Source organism: Megalobrama amblycephala, linkage group LG23 (assembly GCF_018812025.1).
Source record: "Megalobrama amblycephala isolate DHTTF-2021 linkage group LG23, ASM1881202v1, whole genome shotgun sequence".
NCBI classification, from domain to species: domain Eukaryota; kingdom Metazoa; phylum Chordata; class Actinopteri; order Cypriniformes; family Xenocyprididae; genus Megalobrama; species Megalobrama amblycephala.
Window position 1 is genome coordinate 17,924,197 of NC_063066.1, and position 17,970 is coordinate 17,942,166.

The 17,970-nt window shown below is 38.5% G+C and overlaps 1 protein-coding gene across 15 annotated transcripts in view; it reads right to left on the minus strand.

The window, feature by feature from the left end:
• The window catches only part of prom1a (prominin 1a), a 99,608-nt gene that overhangs the window by 39,775 nt on the left and 41,863 nt on the right, over nucleotides 1-17,970 (minus strand). For 11 of the 15 annotated variants that reach the window (XR_007182822.1, XR_007182827.1, XR_007182823.1 and 8 more), the window contains exons 2-4: nucleotides 11,358-11,416; nucleotides 8,644-8,670; nucleotides 3,505-3,710 (exon numbers count right to left, since the gene is read on the minus strand). Coding sequence is in view for 7 of the 15 variants with exons in the window: in XM_048177118.1 (XP_048033075.1) it covers nucleotides 3,505-3,710; nucleotides 8,644-8,670; nucleotides 11,358-11,416 (292 nt within the window). In the remaining 8 variants the exon portion in view is untranslated. The remainder of the gene's footprint in view (nucleotides 1-3,504; nucleotides 3,711-8,643; nucleotides 8,671-11,357; nucleotides 11,417-17,970) is intronic. The other 4 variants (XR_007182824.1, XR_007182825.1, XR_007182828.1 and 1 more) reach the window with 1 other exon arrangement.

The following is a 17,970-nucleotide window of genomic DNA, read 5'->3' on the forward strand; positions in this document are numbered from 1 at the left end:
TATGGAAAAGGTAAATGACAACACGGTTCAAGAAAACTCCATGTTTCACCCTGTTACTAAGAAAAACATTACTCATAACAATGTGACCACCACCCCTGGATATCCTTCAAACTCAAGAACATTTCCATAATCTCTCTGTGAGAATCCTCACAGGATGATCACATAATATTTGAATGATTTTCAGAATGATCTTCATACCAAGAGACTGGGTGGCGCCTGTCTTACTTTTAAACAAGATTGACACCGAAGAGAGCAGTGTGTAAAGTAGCCCCTTTTATGGCTTGATCAGAATCATGAAGGTTGAAATCCTAGGAGGTTTTTGCATGAGGAGACATGCCCATCTCCAGGCAGCCAGGCATGTGCTATGGAATCTTTAATAAAGAGCCAGCCAGCTGAATCCATAAAGCAGAGGCACATCAAACACTCTATTCAGTTTGCCGTTGCTATCCTGGAGTTTCTGCTATTGTGCGATCCTGCTGTATTTCTTCCTGAAGTGTACACTTGTCTACAGTATGTCTTTGGGAACATGGCGATTTTAGGACAGGGAGATTAACTGCAAGCTCAAATGTATCCATGTTGAGGTCTTTGATTGACCATTTATATGATAATTTATATAGACACAAGGGTCTCGCACAGGGTCCTCGCGCCGGCCGTTTATTTTTACACTGACCCACGGTCACAAACTCCTCAGTCTTGGTCATTTAGACAGAGGTTATTGACTATACTATTTAGAGGGCCGCTCCCATGCTTGCTCTCTCTAAATGTATTTTATTTAGTCCCCATTGATCTGTTTACACCTAAATAAAATAACATTATTTCTAGTCAAAGGCTATGACACTACTTCAGATATAAGCCGACCAATACTTTCTTTAATAGTAGTTTTGGTATGGTCATGCCATGGTTTCCCATGTAGACTTATCTAGAGTTTCATTACATTAAACACAGGTAAGGCTCACCCTATTTAGGTTGGTTGGTCAACATTCTGTTGCCCTAAACGGAAATTCCCTTCATTAGCCTTCACAATCTAAGTGATTACTATCTAAAATCTCAGCTGGCGTGCCCCAATGCTCCACTCAAAACTAGTAACGGACTTTAGTCTGTTACTAACCTGACGCATATTTGCAGTAACAATGGGTACAACATAATGTAGCAGATATGGTAGATGATTCATATAATCATCCCGAGTTAATTGAGTGGAGGGAAGAATGGGTGAAGAGACTGAAGTGTGGGAGAAGGAACAAATGTGAAGGAAGGACAGGAAGGAAGGAAGCTTTTACATTTCTGTAAGTGTGTGTACTGTCCATATCTCGGGAGATCAAAGTATCTGTATCCTAATATATATACAAACCCGATTCCAAAAAAGTTGGGACACTGTACAAATTGTGAATAAAAAAGGAATGCAATAATTTACAAATCTCATAAACTTATATTTTATTCACAATAGAATATAGATAAAATATTAAATGTTGAAAGTGAGACATTTTGAAATGTCATGTCAAATATTGGCTCATTTTGGATTTCATGAGAGCTACACATTCCAAAAAAGTTGGGACAGGTAGCAATAAGAGGCCGGAAAAGTTAAATGTACATATAAGGAACAGCTGGAGGACCAATTTGCAACTTATTAGGTCAAATGGCAACATGATTGGGGATAAAAAAAAGCCTCTCAGAGTGGCAGTGTCTCTCAGAAGTCAAGATGGGCAGAGGATCACCAATTCCCCCAATGCTGCGACGAAAAATAGTGGAGGAATATCAGAAAGGAGTTTCTTAGAGAAAAATTGCAAAGAGTTTGAAGTTATCATCATCTACAGTGCATAATATCATCCAAAGATTCAGAGAATCTGGAACAATCTCTGTGCGTAAGGGTCAAGGCCGGCAACCCATAATGGATGCCCGTGATCTTCATCATTTGCCGTTGCTAACTAAAACTCTATAGGTTAAAAAAGAAGCCATATCTAAACATGATCCAGAAGCTCAGACGTTTTCTCTGGGCCAAGGCTCATTTAAAATGGACTGTGGCAAAGTGGAAAACTGTTCTGTGGTCAGACGAATCAACATTTGAAGTTCTTTTTGGAAAACTGGGACGCCATGTCATCTGGACTAAAGAGGACAAGGACAACCCAAGTTGTTATCAGCGCTCAGTTCAGAAGCCTGCATCTCTGATGGTATGGGGTTGCATGAGTGCATGTGGCATGGGCAGCTTACACATCTGGAAAGGCACCATCAATGCTGAAAGGTATATCCAAGTTCTAGAACAACATATGCTCCCATCCAGACGTCGTCTCTTTCAGGGAAGACCACATGACAATGCCAGACCACATACTGCATCAATTACAACATCATGGCTGCGTAGAAGAAGGATCCGGGTACTGAAATGGCCAGCCTGCAGTCCAGATCTTTTACCCATAGAAAACATTTGGCGCATCATAAAGAGGAAGATGCGACAAAGAAGACCTAAGACAGTTGAGCAACTAGAAGCCTGTATTAGACAAGAATGGGACAACATTCCTATTCCTAAACTTGAGCAACTTGTCTCCTCAGTCCCCAGACGTTATAAAAAGAAGAGGGGATGCCACACAGTGGTAAACATGGCCTTGTCCCAACTTTTTTGAGATCTGTTGATGCCATGAAATTTAAAATCAACTTATTTTTCCCTTAAAATGATACATTTTCTCAGTTTAAACATTTGATATGTCATCTATGTTGTATTCTGAATAAAATATTGAAATTGGAAACTTCCACATCATTGCATTCTGTTTTTATTCACAATTTGTACAGTGTCCCAACTTTTTTGGAATTGGTTTTGTATATTAAAGGCGCTCTAAGCGATTCTGAGCGGAGTAACTTCCTGTTGACGTTCGAAGTGTTGTCAAACAAAACAGAGGCTAGCTAGACCCTCCCTCCTACTCCTCCTGGCCCTCCCCTCCGTGCTTCCTGAAACAGTCATGAACGCGCATTTAAAATGTAAGTAGCTTGCGTATTGACGCTGCTTGTCGGTTATTGGCTGGAGCATGTTTATTATGTTAAGTGGTCCAGGCTGCACCAGTTTGTTTTTATTGCAGTTTTCGGAGCTTGTGGCGACTACAGAGACCGTGTTTTTTTACAGTGTGTTCAGGGGACAGGCAGCTAGCGCATAGTGAGGAGATGTTTGCGGTATGTGACAAAAAAAAATTGGGCCTAAAAACGCGTCAAATCGCTTAGAGCGCCTTTAATATTGTTGGCATTGAATTAATTATATTTACAATCAGCACATCTCATTTTATTTACCATCTTAAATGTATTTTTTGTTTTGTTTTTCTTTAGCTCGTTGAAAGCATTCCGCCAAGAATATGTGATGCCTTGGATTCGAATCTGCTCAAAAGAAGGAATCTTCTTTTGGTACATCCTTTGCATCTTTGTGCATATGATACCTGAAAACACTGCCTATGTAGGCATCATAATAGGTTTTGGAAGTTTACACATACAAGCACACATGCACATTCAGACAAGCGCAAAAAAACTTACGTGATAATGAAGGTGGATGTGAGTAACAGTGTGGTCAGCAGTCCTCTAAGGCAGTCTGCGTTCTTCCTCTGTCTCTGGTGCATCTCTCCTCCACAGTTATCACAGCAGCGGCACAAACAAAAGAGAAGCCCCACCAGCGGCAGCAGCACGGTGAACAGCAGGCCCAGTGCCGCACACACCACAAATCCAATCTCATAATAAATCACCTGAACACAACACAAAGTTACATAGATTAGAGTATCTTAAATGTTCAATAATTGCAAACAAATTGAGTTATGAGTTGAAATGATTTCCTCAATGTAAGCCTGGTCCACAATGAATTCCAGGAAAATAAATCTCAGTTAAAGGATTAGTTCCCTTCAGAATGAAATTTTCCTGATCATTTACTCATCCTATGTCATCCAAGATGTTTATGTCTTTTTTTCTTCAGTCACAAAAAATGGTTTTTGAGGAAAACATTCCAGAATTTTTCTCCATAAAGTGGACTTCAACAGCTACCAATGGTTTAAAGGTCCAAATTGCAGTTTGATTCAGTGCAACTTCAAAGCACTCTAAATGAACCCAGCTGACAAATAAGGGTCCTATTTAGCAAAATGATCCGTCATTTTCTAAAAAAAAACAAAAAACGTTTTAACCACAAATGCTTGTCTTGCACTGCTCTGTGATCATCACATCTAAAGGTGACATAGGTGGAAGTACTGATCCAGTGTTTACAAAGCGAATGTCCAAAGATCAAGTCAAATGCCCTTTACAAAAAAAGGTAAAACAATGATGTTGGATGATTTTGAAGTTGGAGGAGAAAACGATATGAGTTTTTCACCCTACCATGGTACTTCCACCTATGTCACGCGTGACTTTCCCAACGTGATTACGTAATGCGTGGCGCATCGCAGAGCAGTGCAAGACTGAAGTCCACTATATGGAAAAAATCCTGGAATGTTTTCCTCAAAGACCTTAATTTCTTTTCAACTGAAGAAAGAAAGACATAAACATCTTGGATGACATGGGGGTGAGTAAATTATTAGGAAATTTTAACTCTGAAGGGAACTGATCCTTTAAGGCTTAATTTGCATCCAGGAAGCCATCCCAAGTTATATAGGTTTAAAGTTTCGGATTAGTTTATCCACTACCGTTGGTAAAAGGAAGTATGGAGTGCCATGTGTGTATGTTTTAGAACTACAATTACACTAAATGAGCACTTCATATACAGACATTATTATTATTATATTATAATGTTATAATTATTATGTTAAACCGTTTTTTAAAAGGAACATCAAGACATATCTAATGAGCTACAAAATATTTTCACGGTTCATATTTTTAAAAAAAGGCAAGCAAAACGTTTGCTAGAAGAAGTGCCTCTGCACTTTTCTTTTTCAAGTAAAGCAAATATCCTTGTCTCAAAAGACTTTCAGGGAAACGGCCTTTGAAATGAGGGAAATTAAACCATGCAAAATTTCCATGCTATATGTAACATGACGGAATAATGTTCAACATTTTATACATATGCTTCCACTGAATCCATTTACACGTCCCATGGCATTATGGACACTTCTGAATGAGCAGGGCTCTCCTCAGGCTGGCCTGTGGATAAGCTTAATCCACTGAATAAACCAGAGGCTTTGTCTGTCACCAAGAACCCTCGCTTCTCCTCAAGGGTAGAGCCTTTCCATATTTAAAATTCTCTAAAAGTGGTTTTAAAAGCTCATTTCCCCTCATGCCTATGTGTGTAAGAACTGAAAGTCCTGTTGGAAAGCTTAGCAACTAAGACTATCAAGGGACTTCAAATATAGCATAACATATAAGGCATGAGGTTATTGACCATTCTACTATAAGTCTTACTGACCCTCCGCTGAGCTCCTCTAGTATCAGCATGTTTAAGCTTTAGACTGGCTCATGTAAGGCTGACATCATCTCTGTTATCGCAGCCACACTCCTCACTGGGTCATAGCTAAGCTAAAAATTGCAGACAGCAGAAGAGGACATTTCTGTGTATCTATTATTTCATTATTTATTCCAATTACAGAGATGAAAGAGATATTTAATACCTGTGATTTTAATACGGGACGTCCAAGAAAAAAATTCAGTGAATATATTCCCTGTTTTAAAACTGTATTAAAAGTGTGTAATGTTGATTTGGAGCTGAGGTGTAGCAGTTATTAACAGATCTGTGGTGCTTAGGCAGTTGATAAATTAAATCCAGCTTGCAACATCTTAAAGGAAAAAGTATTTCTAATATGCTGCTTTTTTATAGATTAGTTGTCTTTAACAAATTATGGAGGTATCAGGGCTTGATAGTGCGAGCATAAACAGAGATGTGTGCAAACTGTAAAATGTATTTAGGAGCTTTTGTGTGAATGAAAAAAGTCCCTGCTGGTTCTTAGTTTTATGAAATTTAAGGTCATAAAAATCTTAAATGGTATAAAAAAAACCTTATTATATTAAGAAGTCTTAAATTTGGGGATCATGCATACTTTTCTCCCCTTTTTTTGGTATTTTGGCTACACAATAAATGGTATCTGGCATTTAATTCAATCTAAACACAACTGGTCAAAAGAAGGAAAGACTAAGAAAACTATTTAACACATATTAAATATAAAATAAATAACACATCAAATGTTAAATATATTATCACATTTAACACTTATAAATAATTACATAATCATTAAATACAGTTTGAAGTAGAAATATTTAAAATCTAATGTGCTTTTTGTATAAATTAAACATTTTTGTTCACAAATCATTTGCTCTCCATTTAATCTCCATTTACTAACTATTTAATGAAATATTAAACTGCTCTAATTTGTTTTCCTTTAATTTGGTTGTCACAATTCCTCCTACTCCAACTTCCCGAATCCTCTGTCTGCTTGATAAGAAATAGAAAAAGCCCTAAAAAAAGTCTAAACATTACAGCATGTTAAAGAAATCTATTTACTCCAATGGTGCATCTCAATCAGCTTCCTAGTTCAGTAGTCAGGGCAGTGATCAGGGAGTCGGCCATTTGAAGGGCTGTCTCAATCGCAAAATCCTTCTGGTGCACTGAAACATTCACTGCCTAAAAAGTCCCACTATGCACTGAGAATCGATGCATCGATGCTCACTGTGTTCCCTTGTGGAAATTGTGAAGCACGAAACATAAATCACGTGAGCCAACTCACTACACATAATTACACGCGATAGCCGTATTGAAAAATAACAAACCATTATTTAAATATATTTCACCATAATCTTACATCATTGGACAGGTACTGAACATAATCTAGCAAACATTTATAATTAATTTATGGCTGAAATGTTGCAGGTATATGTAATAATCAATGTATTTATCACTTGAAACATTAAAAGGTGCTAAAGAGGATGTTTTGTTTTATACATTTTTGCAATATTACTTGAAACTGTCTTTACTAACTGATAAAAGACTATTTATTAGGTGCACTGAAAGGAATAATATTAATATACATCATGGGCCCTATAATACACCCGGCGCAATGCGACGCAAGGCGCAGCGCAAGTGTGTTTGCTAGTTTGCGTCCGGCGCCGTTCGCGTTTTCCCGTTCAGCGCCATGTCCTTAAATTAGTAAATGCATTTGCACCAGTTAGTGCGCCCATGGGCGTGCTGGTCTAAAAAAGAGGTGTGTTCAGGCGCATTGCCGGCGCATTGCTATTTTAAGGAGCTGAAAATAGACTGTGCCATAGACCAACTCAAACCTGGTCTAAAGTCTAAAGTCAATGGCGCAATATTTTTTTGTTAGAGCGCGTTGGTAGAAACTGCGCCTCTGGGCGTGTCCACAGTGCGCGTTGACTTTGCTTATTACACACAGGGATGCGCATCACACAAACATGCCAAATATTAAAAACAAAAGGATTACAGTGTAAAAGAATATTATTGTGTAGGCTACATAAATATAAAAATGTTATGATGTAATAATTCATCCCACGCCTTCTTCACCTCGGGAAGCTTTGGTGGATTCCTGCTTGTCCCGTAGATGATCTGCTCGCGCGCTTTAACTTCGTGCACGAGCAGATCGGTTTCTTTGCTTGAAAAGCGTTCAGCTTTTCCGCCAACAAATTCTGACATGTAAATAGCAATCCGCCATGGCGCGAGCGCATCTCGCTCTTAAAGGGAATGGGAGATGACACTCTGATTGGTTTATTGAACGTTACGTCCATTACTCATTAAGAGAATAGGGACAACCCATTTCAAAATGGGACCGTTTTTCCGTAGTTAAAATAGCAAAAGTGGATTTGGACACGCCCTGAGTGCACCTGCGCTGTGCGCTTTACACTTTGCATTTAAGATCATTAAAATAGGGCCCCATCTGTGCACGAGGTAGGGCCTTAAAAACATCAGCCAATCGTTTATGCGATCATCGCGTAAACGATTGGCCCTCTGACTTGTCAATCACTGCCATTACGTTCTTTGTGCGAGACGTGCGCGGCTGCGCGCTCCAGTAACTTTCCACACTCTACAGGCGCCGCATGCAATGTTTTTGTCAGGAGACAGGAGTAACAACTGCAGATTATGAGTTACCTGCGGTGAGTCCGACATAATGAATCCAAAAAACACGACACAGCGAATGCCAGTGGTAAACACTCATGTTCCAATACTCGTGCACGAGTTTTGGGAGGCGTTCCCTTGAAATGAGCTGTGAAGGAGGGGGGTTGTTCTTACGCATGCGCTCATTTCAAAAACTCACTAACAGTCTTTGGTTTCTCAGTCGACGAAAAGATCCTCTTTAGCACCTTTAAGAATATGAATGCCAGCATAATATCAGTTCTGCTGTTTACAACAAACCTGTTGTCATGTCACCATCAATGTCTCATTTAGAGTGAACCAGGGTCCTTACAGTCCTTACCAGTGCCTGAAAATGTGTACATGATATACTGATTCAGGAGCTAGGGAGCTGATTGAGATGCACCTTTTGTCTATTGCAATTTTTTAATCTACCTAATGTTGCGTTCCAAATGTATGACACAATCACAATCAAAATTAGACTGGAAAGTAACACTGAAACAGACTTGTGAACAGCATGAGTGCAGGGCTGGGTTCTGAAAGGGTTAGGTGGAACTAAGGAATGAGGGTGGTGAGACTTGGGTCAGGTTTGTCCCTTGACACCACTAGCAGGACACACACATTACCTGTAGCGTCAGAACAATGTTTTCTGGCTGGGAGGTGCCAGATGATGAGGCATGCAGAACAGCAAAAATAGAAAAAAAAAAATAGAGAACAGATGGTAAGCCAAATGAAATAAACAGTCAAACAAAAAGGCAAATAAAATCACTTAAGAACTAGGAAGAACACTTGTCGTCTGTAATGGGAATCAGACCCATTTTGAAAGTCCCAGGGATTGAGTGAATCAGATTTGGCAGACAGTCACATCCATATCCAGATTTCCATATTCTTAAGTGTTACAAGAGCAAAACAGAACAAAACTGAAAAGTGAAGCATGAGTATGATTATAGATTAATTGGCTGATGTTTGACCATTTTGACCAAATACTTTGTTAAAGACATGCTCATTTAAATTAAGCTTAAATTAATCATTAATCTTAAGTGATTACCCTTGAATAAAATTAATAACCCTGTGATTTACATCTTCATTCACATTCTTCAGTGTCACATGATCCTTCAGAAATCATTCTAATATGATGATTTGGTGCTCAAGAAACATTTATTATTATTATCAATGTTGAAAACAGTTGTGAACAGCATTTATATGAAATTGAAATTTTTGGAACAATGTAAAAGTCTTTAATGTCATTTGCGACCAATTTAATGTGTCCTTGCTAAATATAAGTAGGCTACATTCACACTGCAGGTAAATGTGTCCCAAATCGGATTTTTTTTGCCCACGTGACTCCCATGACAGTGTGAACAGTACAAACCACATGGAATCTGATCTTTTCAATTCCGATTTGTGCCACTTCCATATGTGGTACTAAATCCGATACAGGTCAGATGTTTTGTAACACGACTGCAGTGTGAACAGTCATATCGGAATTCATGGGATTTTTACGTCACTCGAGATCAACATTTGTCACGATTCTGCGCTCATGGGTGTCTATTCAAAGATTTTACATACCCAACGTTATCAAGACACTTGGGAAAGGTAGTCAGTAGAAGGACAGTGATGTGTCAGAACTCGTAAGTATTACAAGACAGCTCTATATGCAAAACATGAGGGCTCGTAAAAAAAGCTCTGCTCTCTTTTGTCACCTCATTGTCTTTATTTTTCATATTGCCAGCACATAATTTCACTGGCTTCAGTGGCAGATCACACTATAAATAAACACGCAATCACTTACTTAAAGGGATAGTTCACCCAAAAATGAAAATTTGATGTTTATCTGCTTACCCCCAGAGCATCCAAAATGTAGGTGTCTTTGTTTCTTCAGTAGAACACAACTGATTATTTTTAACTCCAACCGCTGCCGTCTGTCAGTGGTATAATGCAAGTCAGCGGGAACTTGGACTATAAGAGTAAATAAAACACAACAGACAAATCCAAATTAAACCTTGCGGCTCATGACGACACACTGATGTCTTAAGACACGAAACGATCGGTTTGTGCGAGAAACCGAACAGTATTTATATCATATTTTACCTCTAATACACCACTATGTCCAACGGCATTCATCACTCGATTCGTCAGAGCGCGATCAGACCTCACGAATCGAAATATGATATAAATACTGTTCGGTTTCTCGCACAAACCGATCGTTTCGTGTCTTAAGACATCAGTGTGTCGTCATGAGCCGCAGGGTTTAATTTGGATTTGTCTGTCGTGTTTTATTTACTCTTATAGTCCAAGTTCCCGCTGACTTGCATTATACCACTGACAGACGGCAGCAGTTGGAGTTAAAAATCATCAGTTGTGTTCTACTGAAGAAACAAAGACACCTACATCTTGGATGCTCTGGGGGTAAGCAGATAAACATCAAATTTTCATTTTTGGGTGAACTATCCCTTTAAATGCCGTTTGTGTTTACTTCCGTATGACAACGCGCTGTGTGTTTTACCAAGTCCGCGATTTTCCCGCAGAAATGGGTTACTTTTTCACTGTTGCCGCAGGTTGTTTTGCACCACTAACGCAATATTTAACCCCCGGAACATGATTGGGATAGTTTTGGACTAGTTTTTATAAGCAATTGAGTGGGTTTTGTGGTAAAAAACCTGGCAACCCCGTTTGTATGAGATCTGAGCAAAAATCGGAATTGAGCATTAAGGCTCGCAGTGTGAACGTAGGTTTACTGACCACAAACTTTTGAATGATAGCCATTATAATATAATATAATATAATATAATATAATATAATATATATAATATAATATAATATAATATAATATAATATAATATAATATAATATAATATAATATAATATAATATAATATAATATAATATAATATAATATAGGCTGTTTGCTGAGAAATAAATGTGGTAAATTGTAGCACTCTGATCGGGCTGTGTATCTCTGAGCTCACATTTCCTCTCAACAACACAAGAAATGTTGGTGAAACTGATTCATTAAGTTTTGCCCCATATGTTTGTTTGTTCCCAGGAGTAGGATGCTGAAACTTCAAAGCAAGAGTTGTTGTTTAATTAAACTCATTTTCTTTATTAAAAAGCAACAAATAGTTTCTTCCTCTATTCACTACAGGCTATAATGCCAAGAGCAATTAACAGCTCTTCCAGAATAAGCACATAATAGGACAAGGCTCGCTCCTTGGCTTTCATACTCAATTATAATATTGTTTCAAGATAGATGCATTGAGACAATGTCCCCACAACTTAACTGCGGTGGCGGAGCATGTAATCACATGGAGGTTCAGGTAGGCACAGTCACATGCACTTACCTTCTGGTACTCGGATTGTATGGCTCCGAATTTATCCTTTGCCACTCTAATGACGAGATCTGCAATGACAGGGGAAAACAAAGTCAGCATGCTTCGGCCTCTTTCAGTGCTGCCACGTCAGAACAGGTTACGTAATGTTATTCAGCATCCAGCTGAAAAAAACCCACCAACAACGAGCCCAATGTGGATGAGCGTAACCCTTCAGTACCGTTTCATCGAGTGTTTAGCCCCCAGCTGCCTCCAGTACCACAATTACCACAATCTTGAGAGAAAATAATAGTTGTCTTCATACAAATAGACATCACAAAGTTTCCTCGGGGAGCATCTGAGCAAAGTTTAGTTGCTATATGAGCTTGTCATCTGAGTTTCTGTATGATTATGCTGATAATGACAAATTATATGCAAACTATTTGAAAGACAGTAACAAGGTGCTGTGTTACATTAAAATTTATGTATCTAAGCAGTACAATCTGACAGACAGGAGCTGTACTTGTATGCTTATTGCCTAGAAAATAGCTCTGTGGACATTTCCAAGATGGTCGGTGAGTAAATTGACTTGCCTTAAAGGGACTTTGGCTCAACTCGCTGAATATAAGTTGCTCCAGAGTATCTCCTCATAGAAATCTACTCTCTGTAGATCCTGAAGGTTCAGGTTTTCCATTCCCATTGCACCATAGTCTAATAACAACCAGCATACAACATACAAATCACCTGGATACGACATCACAAACAAAAGAAGCAATGATGGCAAGCATCCCAAAACACTGAAGCAACAGCCCCCAGTCCTGTCCCACAGCTGTACTGTATGTAGACAAACAATCATCGACATAGACAGGGAAAATGTCTTTCACACGCCATTACAAATTAAGTAGCAGAATATTAACAATGCCATGTGAATGTGATATAATGTAATATTTGAATGATATAGTAATTAAATTGGCCTTTTAAAAACGAATGAATTAATAAATTTGAAAAATGTTTGTCTTGGTAAACTTTTATTAAAATGAAATAATTTGTAGAGCACTTCTTCTCACCATCCAATCAATTCCCTATGAAGAAAATTAAATCTCTTCCAAAAGAATTTCTCATTAAATGTCTCATATGAGTCTAAGCCTCAAATTCCATTATTAAAGTGGGTTGAAAACATCATAAGAAACGAGTGAGAGGCAGAGGTACATCTTCCACTTGGTGCATTGCAGGGATTTTCAGCGCTCTATGAAGAGTATCAGAGAGTCAATAATGTAATAAGTGTTACTAAAGCTATTTTTGAAATGCTCAGGGCTCAAATATGTTTCTAATAATCATCCCTGTGTGAAGACACCTTTAAGTCTTTTTTAGTTATTTATTTTTAGCAATTCATAGTTTTCAGTCACCTGACTGAAATGGAGGCCTGGAAGGCAAAACATGCATAGAACTACCTTACAGTCCTGTCAATTTTCCATCTCAAAAGAAGAAAATTAAAAACATGTGAACAAAATGCACGTTTTGGGCACTTGTGACCCATATACAGCACCTGCTGCAGTGTTTCAAAAACTAAAAACAGCGGGACATTCTAAAACGCTTCATGTGAAAAACACTGAAAGTGCCTTAAATGTACTAAAACAGTGGTATTAAAAGATCAAATTCAGTATAAACGTTACTATACAGGCGAGCAGATTAGATTGATGATGCATACTATCTGTAGATAGTATGCATCATCAATAAGGTGTATAGTGAATTTGGTCTTTTAATACCATCGTCTTACTACATTAGTACTTAGCACAAACTTAGTAAAAATGACTGATGGGCAATGGAGGAAAGCCTTGTTTTGCCCTCCAGTAGGGCATAAGGGTGTAACATCATGTGAAAACTATGGCTGAATCCCAAATGGCACACTTCTATGCACTTTCTGTCTTGTGGACTTAAAATGGCTGCCATGTGCGCATGTCTGTTAAGTCCACGAGACCGTAGGGTGTCCCATTCATCATTTTAGGTTTCGTCCCTTTGCGCCCTCGATGCGCACTTCAGCTGAGCCCGCAAGTTCGCGAGCTACGCAGAGGACTTTACCCGGCAGTCAAAGCGGCATTAAGTCACAAAAGCGCAGACTCAGAGGAAGACCTTGAGGGTTTAGGGTGCCATTTGGGATTCAGCCTATGAATAACATGGTCCTAACTGTCTTCATGCATTTTCTACAGAGACTTTCAATGATTCCTGAAGGCCTACTCATCTTCAAAGCCAGACAGAAGTAGTATGTTTAGGGGATCATAGCATGTGATCATGAAAAAAAACATCACCAGTCACTCCATTAGCCAGCCTAGCTATATTTTGCCGGTCCCTATAAGTCCCTGGTTAATTAGCATGACCTTAATTCAAGGAAACAAGTCTTCATTAAAACCCCTTGGTACATGATTGCCTTACTTTTGCGTCATACCCAACAATGAGGATTTAATTATACAGGAAGGAATGACTTTCTCAAAGAAATTTGAAACTCCTTAATAAGTGGCTCCCAGTCATCATGGCCAACTACTTTTTACCTTGAAACAACCCATGAAATCGTTTGAAATAACCCATGAAATTGCGAGCTTATTTCATGTATTATATATGTTGTTCTGTTGGTATATATCGGTTTGGTTTGTCATGTTATTTTATCATGTGATCAATGTAACCATATGACTTCTTATATTAAGATGACTCCTGCACTGAGTATTGTTTATTAGTCATTAATTGTGTGCGACTTCATGCGGAGCTCCCGCCGGCATTCAGGGGTGGAATTAAAAAGGGAGCCGTCAAGTCGGACACTTTCTGCTTCCCGCAGTGATGTTCACGTACTGATTACTTTATCACAGACGAAATGGATTAGATGCAATGTTTGTCAAATACACAGACATTTCAGATGTTTTCATGAAGCAACAGAAACACTTTTAATGTACTGCTGAATACAGCACAAATAAGCCTATACAATTTAAATATCAATAAAGTGGGTCTATATATTTTTATCAGCGTTATTTTGATAAACATGACACAATATAACATTATAGTTACATGAAACAAGTTTTTACTGTTATAAAAAAAACATGGATTTGTGAGCATTAGTGGAACTGAAGGTGTCAGAATAAACACGAAACACACGTCATCGTAGGGCTGGACGATTAATCGAAAAGTAATCGAAACCGAAATTCAGAACCTCTAACCGACGTAATTTTCCCATGTCAGTTATTTCGGTTTTTTAATCCTGTTAATACTTCCCCCTTAAAAACATAACTGCGTGTGTAGCCACGTGACTCCGCCCAGTCCAGTCAGTGGCATAAAAGCAAAACACGGAGGCGAACGCCGGTTCAACACATAGGATGTGTATTATTATATCGAGCTACCGCGCTCGCATAGATACATACATATATCTATGCCGCGCTCGCGCAGCTGCATGTTGCATGAACACTCATACAAACAGCTGCGCAAAACGTGAAGATCGCGCGCACACAGAGGAACGCAGAAACTTGTTGTCAGCGCTGTCCTGTGATTTATCACTAAAATAGCTTAGAAACTCAAAAGTTATAGCATCTATTTTTTCTACTTTTGAAGGAACTATTTACAACCCACAGCTTCACAATTAATAGAGAGACGACTAATTCACACACGCAATCACTACTGGTAACTTACTGTGCTAATTTATCTTTATCTGATTTACAACGAGCAGAAACCTGTAAGAAATGTTACAAACCATAGATAAAATAACTGCTGATAGTGAGCTATGATGTCAGATCACTCTTTCAACAGGAAAAAAATATCCCACCTTAATAGTCAATCATAGGCTATTTACAGTACAAACCTTGTCAGTGAACTATGAGGGCAAAAAAAAAAAAAAAAAAAAAAAATCAGAAATAAAATAATCGTTCATTAATCGTAATCGAGGTAAAATGTTCAATTAATCGAGGTTTTGATTTTAGGCCATAATCGTCCAGCCCTACGTCATCGTTGTCATCGGTGAATCCGGCCAATTGTGGAACACTCTGTAGCTCTGTAGAAGCTGTGTCAGCTGAGTCAAATGTCTGCTCTTGAATCACTCTCACGGCACTTTGATGCCATACATCACAGTGACGTGACGTCTGCGCTGTATCAAGTCAGAAAAAATTTCTAACCGGCATGCATGATCAGTCTGCGCAGCACTGCATAAAGTCAAACACACCTATTGAGAAAGGTCACATGCGGCCGAAACATTTACCGTTTTTTCATTAAAGTAGTGGTTTTATTTTGCAATTGTCAGTTTTCCTGTCAAGTTTTTGAGGCGCAGTGAGTCCCTGGCATATGTAGAGTTTCACATTAGCGCTTGGCGGGGCACCTTCTGGCAAAAAGGCCACGGGGCTCCCAAACTTATTTTACAGTTTAAATGGTATTTTACTTTTAAATGGTAAAATTAGTTCTAGGTTTAACTGCAGTTGTGAAGTAATCAATTTAAACTACATGCAAATAATATTTTGTTTTAAAATATGAACACATTCACTCTTACTGATATGTCTGATATATCGAAAATGCAAAACACTAGTGGAAGCGTCAGAGTTACACCATGTCTACACCAGATGCGACAAACTGATCATTGCAAAGCACTTTGACTACTTCAGAAATAGAAGTATATAGAAGTCTATATACTTCTATTTCTGATAGATTTCAGAAATAGAAGTATATAGAAGTAGAAATAGAACGCTTACTGTATTATGTAGAAGAGTATTGTGAGAAAGAGACGAGTGAGAGGGTTTATTACATGCATTCAGATTTAGCATTTTCCTTCAGGTCATTCCTATGTTAATAAAAAAAAAATCTGTTTAAATGTCCAATGTATTATCTTGTCCTTTTAGCAGTTAAAGGGTTTTACCGTGACTGACAATGCTAGTCAAAGCATTTGTCAGTTGTGTCTTGTTCCGTGTTCACAACAATTTAGTCTTTTCAATGTAAAAGTCTTCGCTACTGACTGACACACTCAGTCTTTGCCGCCATCTAATGGCGTAATAATGTAACTTCTGTTGCTGTTCGTGGTCAGAGACTATTTTTTTCTGGTGCAAGGAAGGCTTTTATTGAAAGTTTACATCATGAAAGTTACATTGATACATATTTTTGGCTTTAATATTTGTATCATGTGGTAACCATTTTATAAAAGCAATAAGGTACTCGAGGCTAGTGCTATATCGTAAATAAGTCACGGCTGAAGGGGTTGCAGGCACTCTGCCTAACAACGCCTTTCAGCTGTGACTTATTCACGATACAGCACAGCCTCTTGTACCTTATTGCTTACTTATAATAAGTTCTATTGTCTTTTAACGCTTGCGTTGCACCGCTCGCGTCCGGTGTAGACACAGTATTAGAGCCCCCTCTGCTTTAGTTGTGGATTTATTTAAAAAAAAAAAAGATGAATAAATATCCTTCATTATTTTATGTTGGTCAAGCATATCATCAAAACTTACCAAGCAAAAAGCATTTTCACTTCATAATTTCATCATGCAGACAGAGAATGAGAGTTCAGTGGTCTGTGGGCAGATTGGATTGTGGGTAAGGAATCAGTGGGGCATAGTCCTCCAGCTGTCTCTTCCAGAAAACTACAATTCTCAGCAAAAAGAGAGGACAAAAAGGATAAGGAGTGCAGAGAGAAGAAAAAGAAAATCAGTGTGGAGAGGTGGAACAGAAGGAGTGTAGAGGAGAGAGATTAGAAAAGAGCGGCAAGAGGTTGAAGCGTGTCTCTTCTTATCCTTCACCGATCGATCGGGCTGTCACATATTGTAGTTTTCTTTAACAAACTCACACATAAATGCACAAGCACAAAAACACCACTCAGAAATATACAGAAGCATATATTTTATCATCCAGCCACTGTCTCACACCTTACAATCTCTTGCATTTCCAAATGTTATCCAACAAGCCAGCTGACTTCTTAGGGTGCGTTCACACTGACAGCGATTTGCAGTGACAAAGCAACTGGAAGTCATTTATTTTCAATGAGAGATGGCGATTTGAGGTGACATGACCGGCAGACACTGATGGGGATATGACAAGGTTAAGCAGAGTTCAACTTTATGTGATGCACCGACTACTAATGCATTTAAACTTTCAATTTTAGTCAGACTGAAAAAATAATAATCTTCTTTTTAAAATGTCATTTCAACCCTTTACATTGTAAGCAAATCAGTCACGTGCGTGACCAAATTTCAGGAGAGGCGACTAAAAATGTCTTTTATTAGCCAATGGCTAGTAAATTGTAAGAGTCTGTAATTGAGTTGGAGGCAAAAAAATAAGTTAAGCGCAGATATAATTTCATTGCCTGCTGAGCTTTACTCACCGTTGCTTGGCTGAGAGCTCCCTCTATAGCTTTCGCTCACACAAGCGCCCTCAACGTGAGAGAGAAAGAGCACATGCAGGACTCGTTGACAGAACTGTCACTGTCCCAATCGTACCAGTGCTGCATTGTCATGAAAGTTGATTATTTTTGTTTTTTTTTAAGCCTTCCCAATTGAAACATTCAAGCTCAGGAAGATGCAAAAGATAACTAGCACCCAGAAAGCTGCATCTGACAGCACACGAATACTGAATTGAGCTCTCTTTTATGTCTTGTACTTGAAAAGACAATTTCACACAAAATTATGCCAAAAGA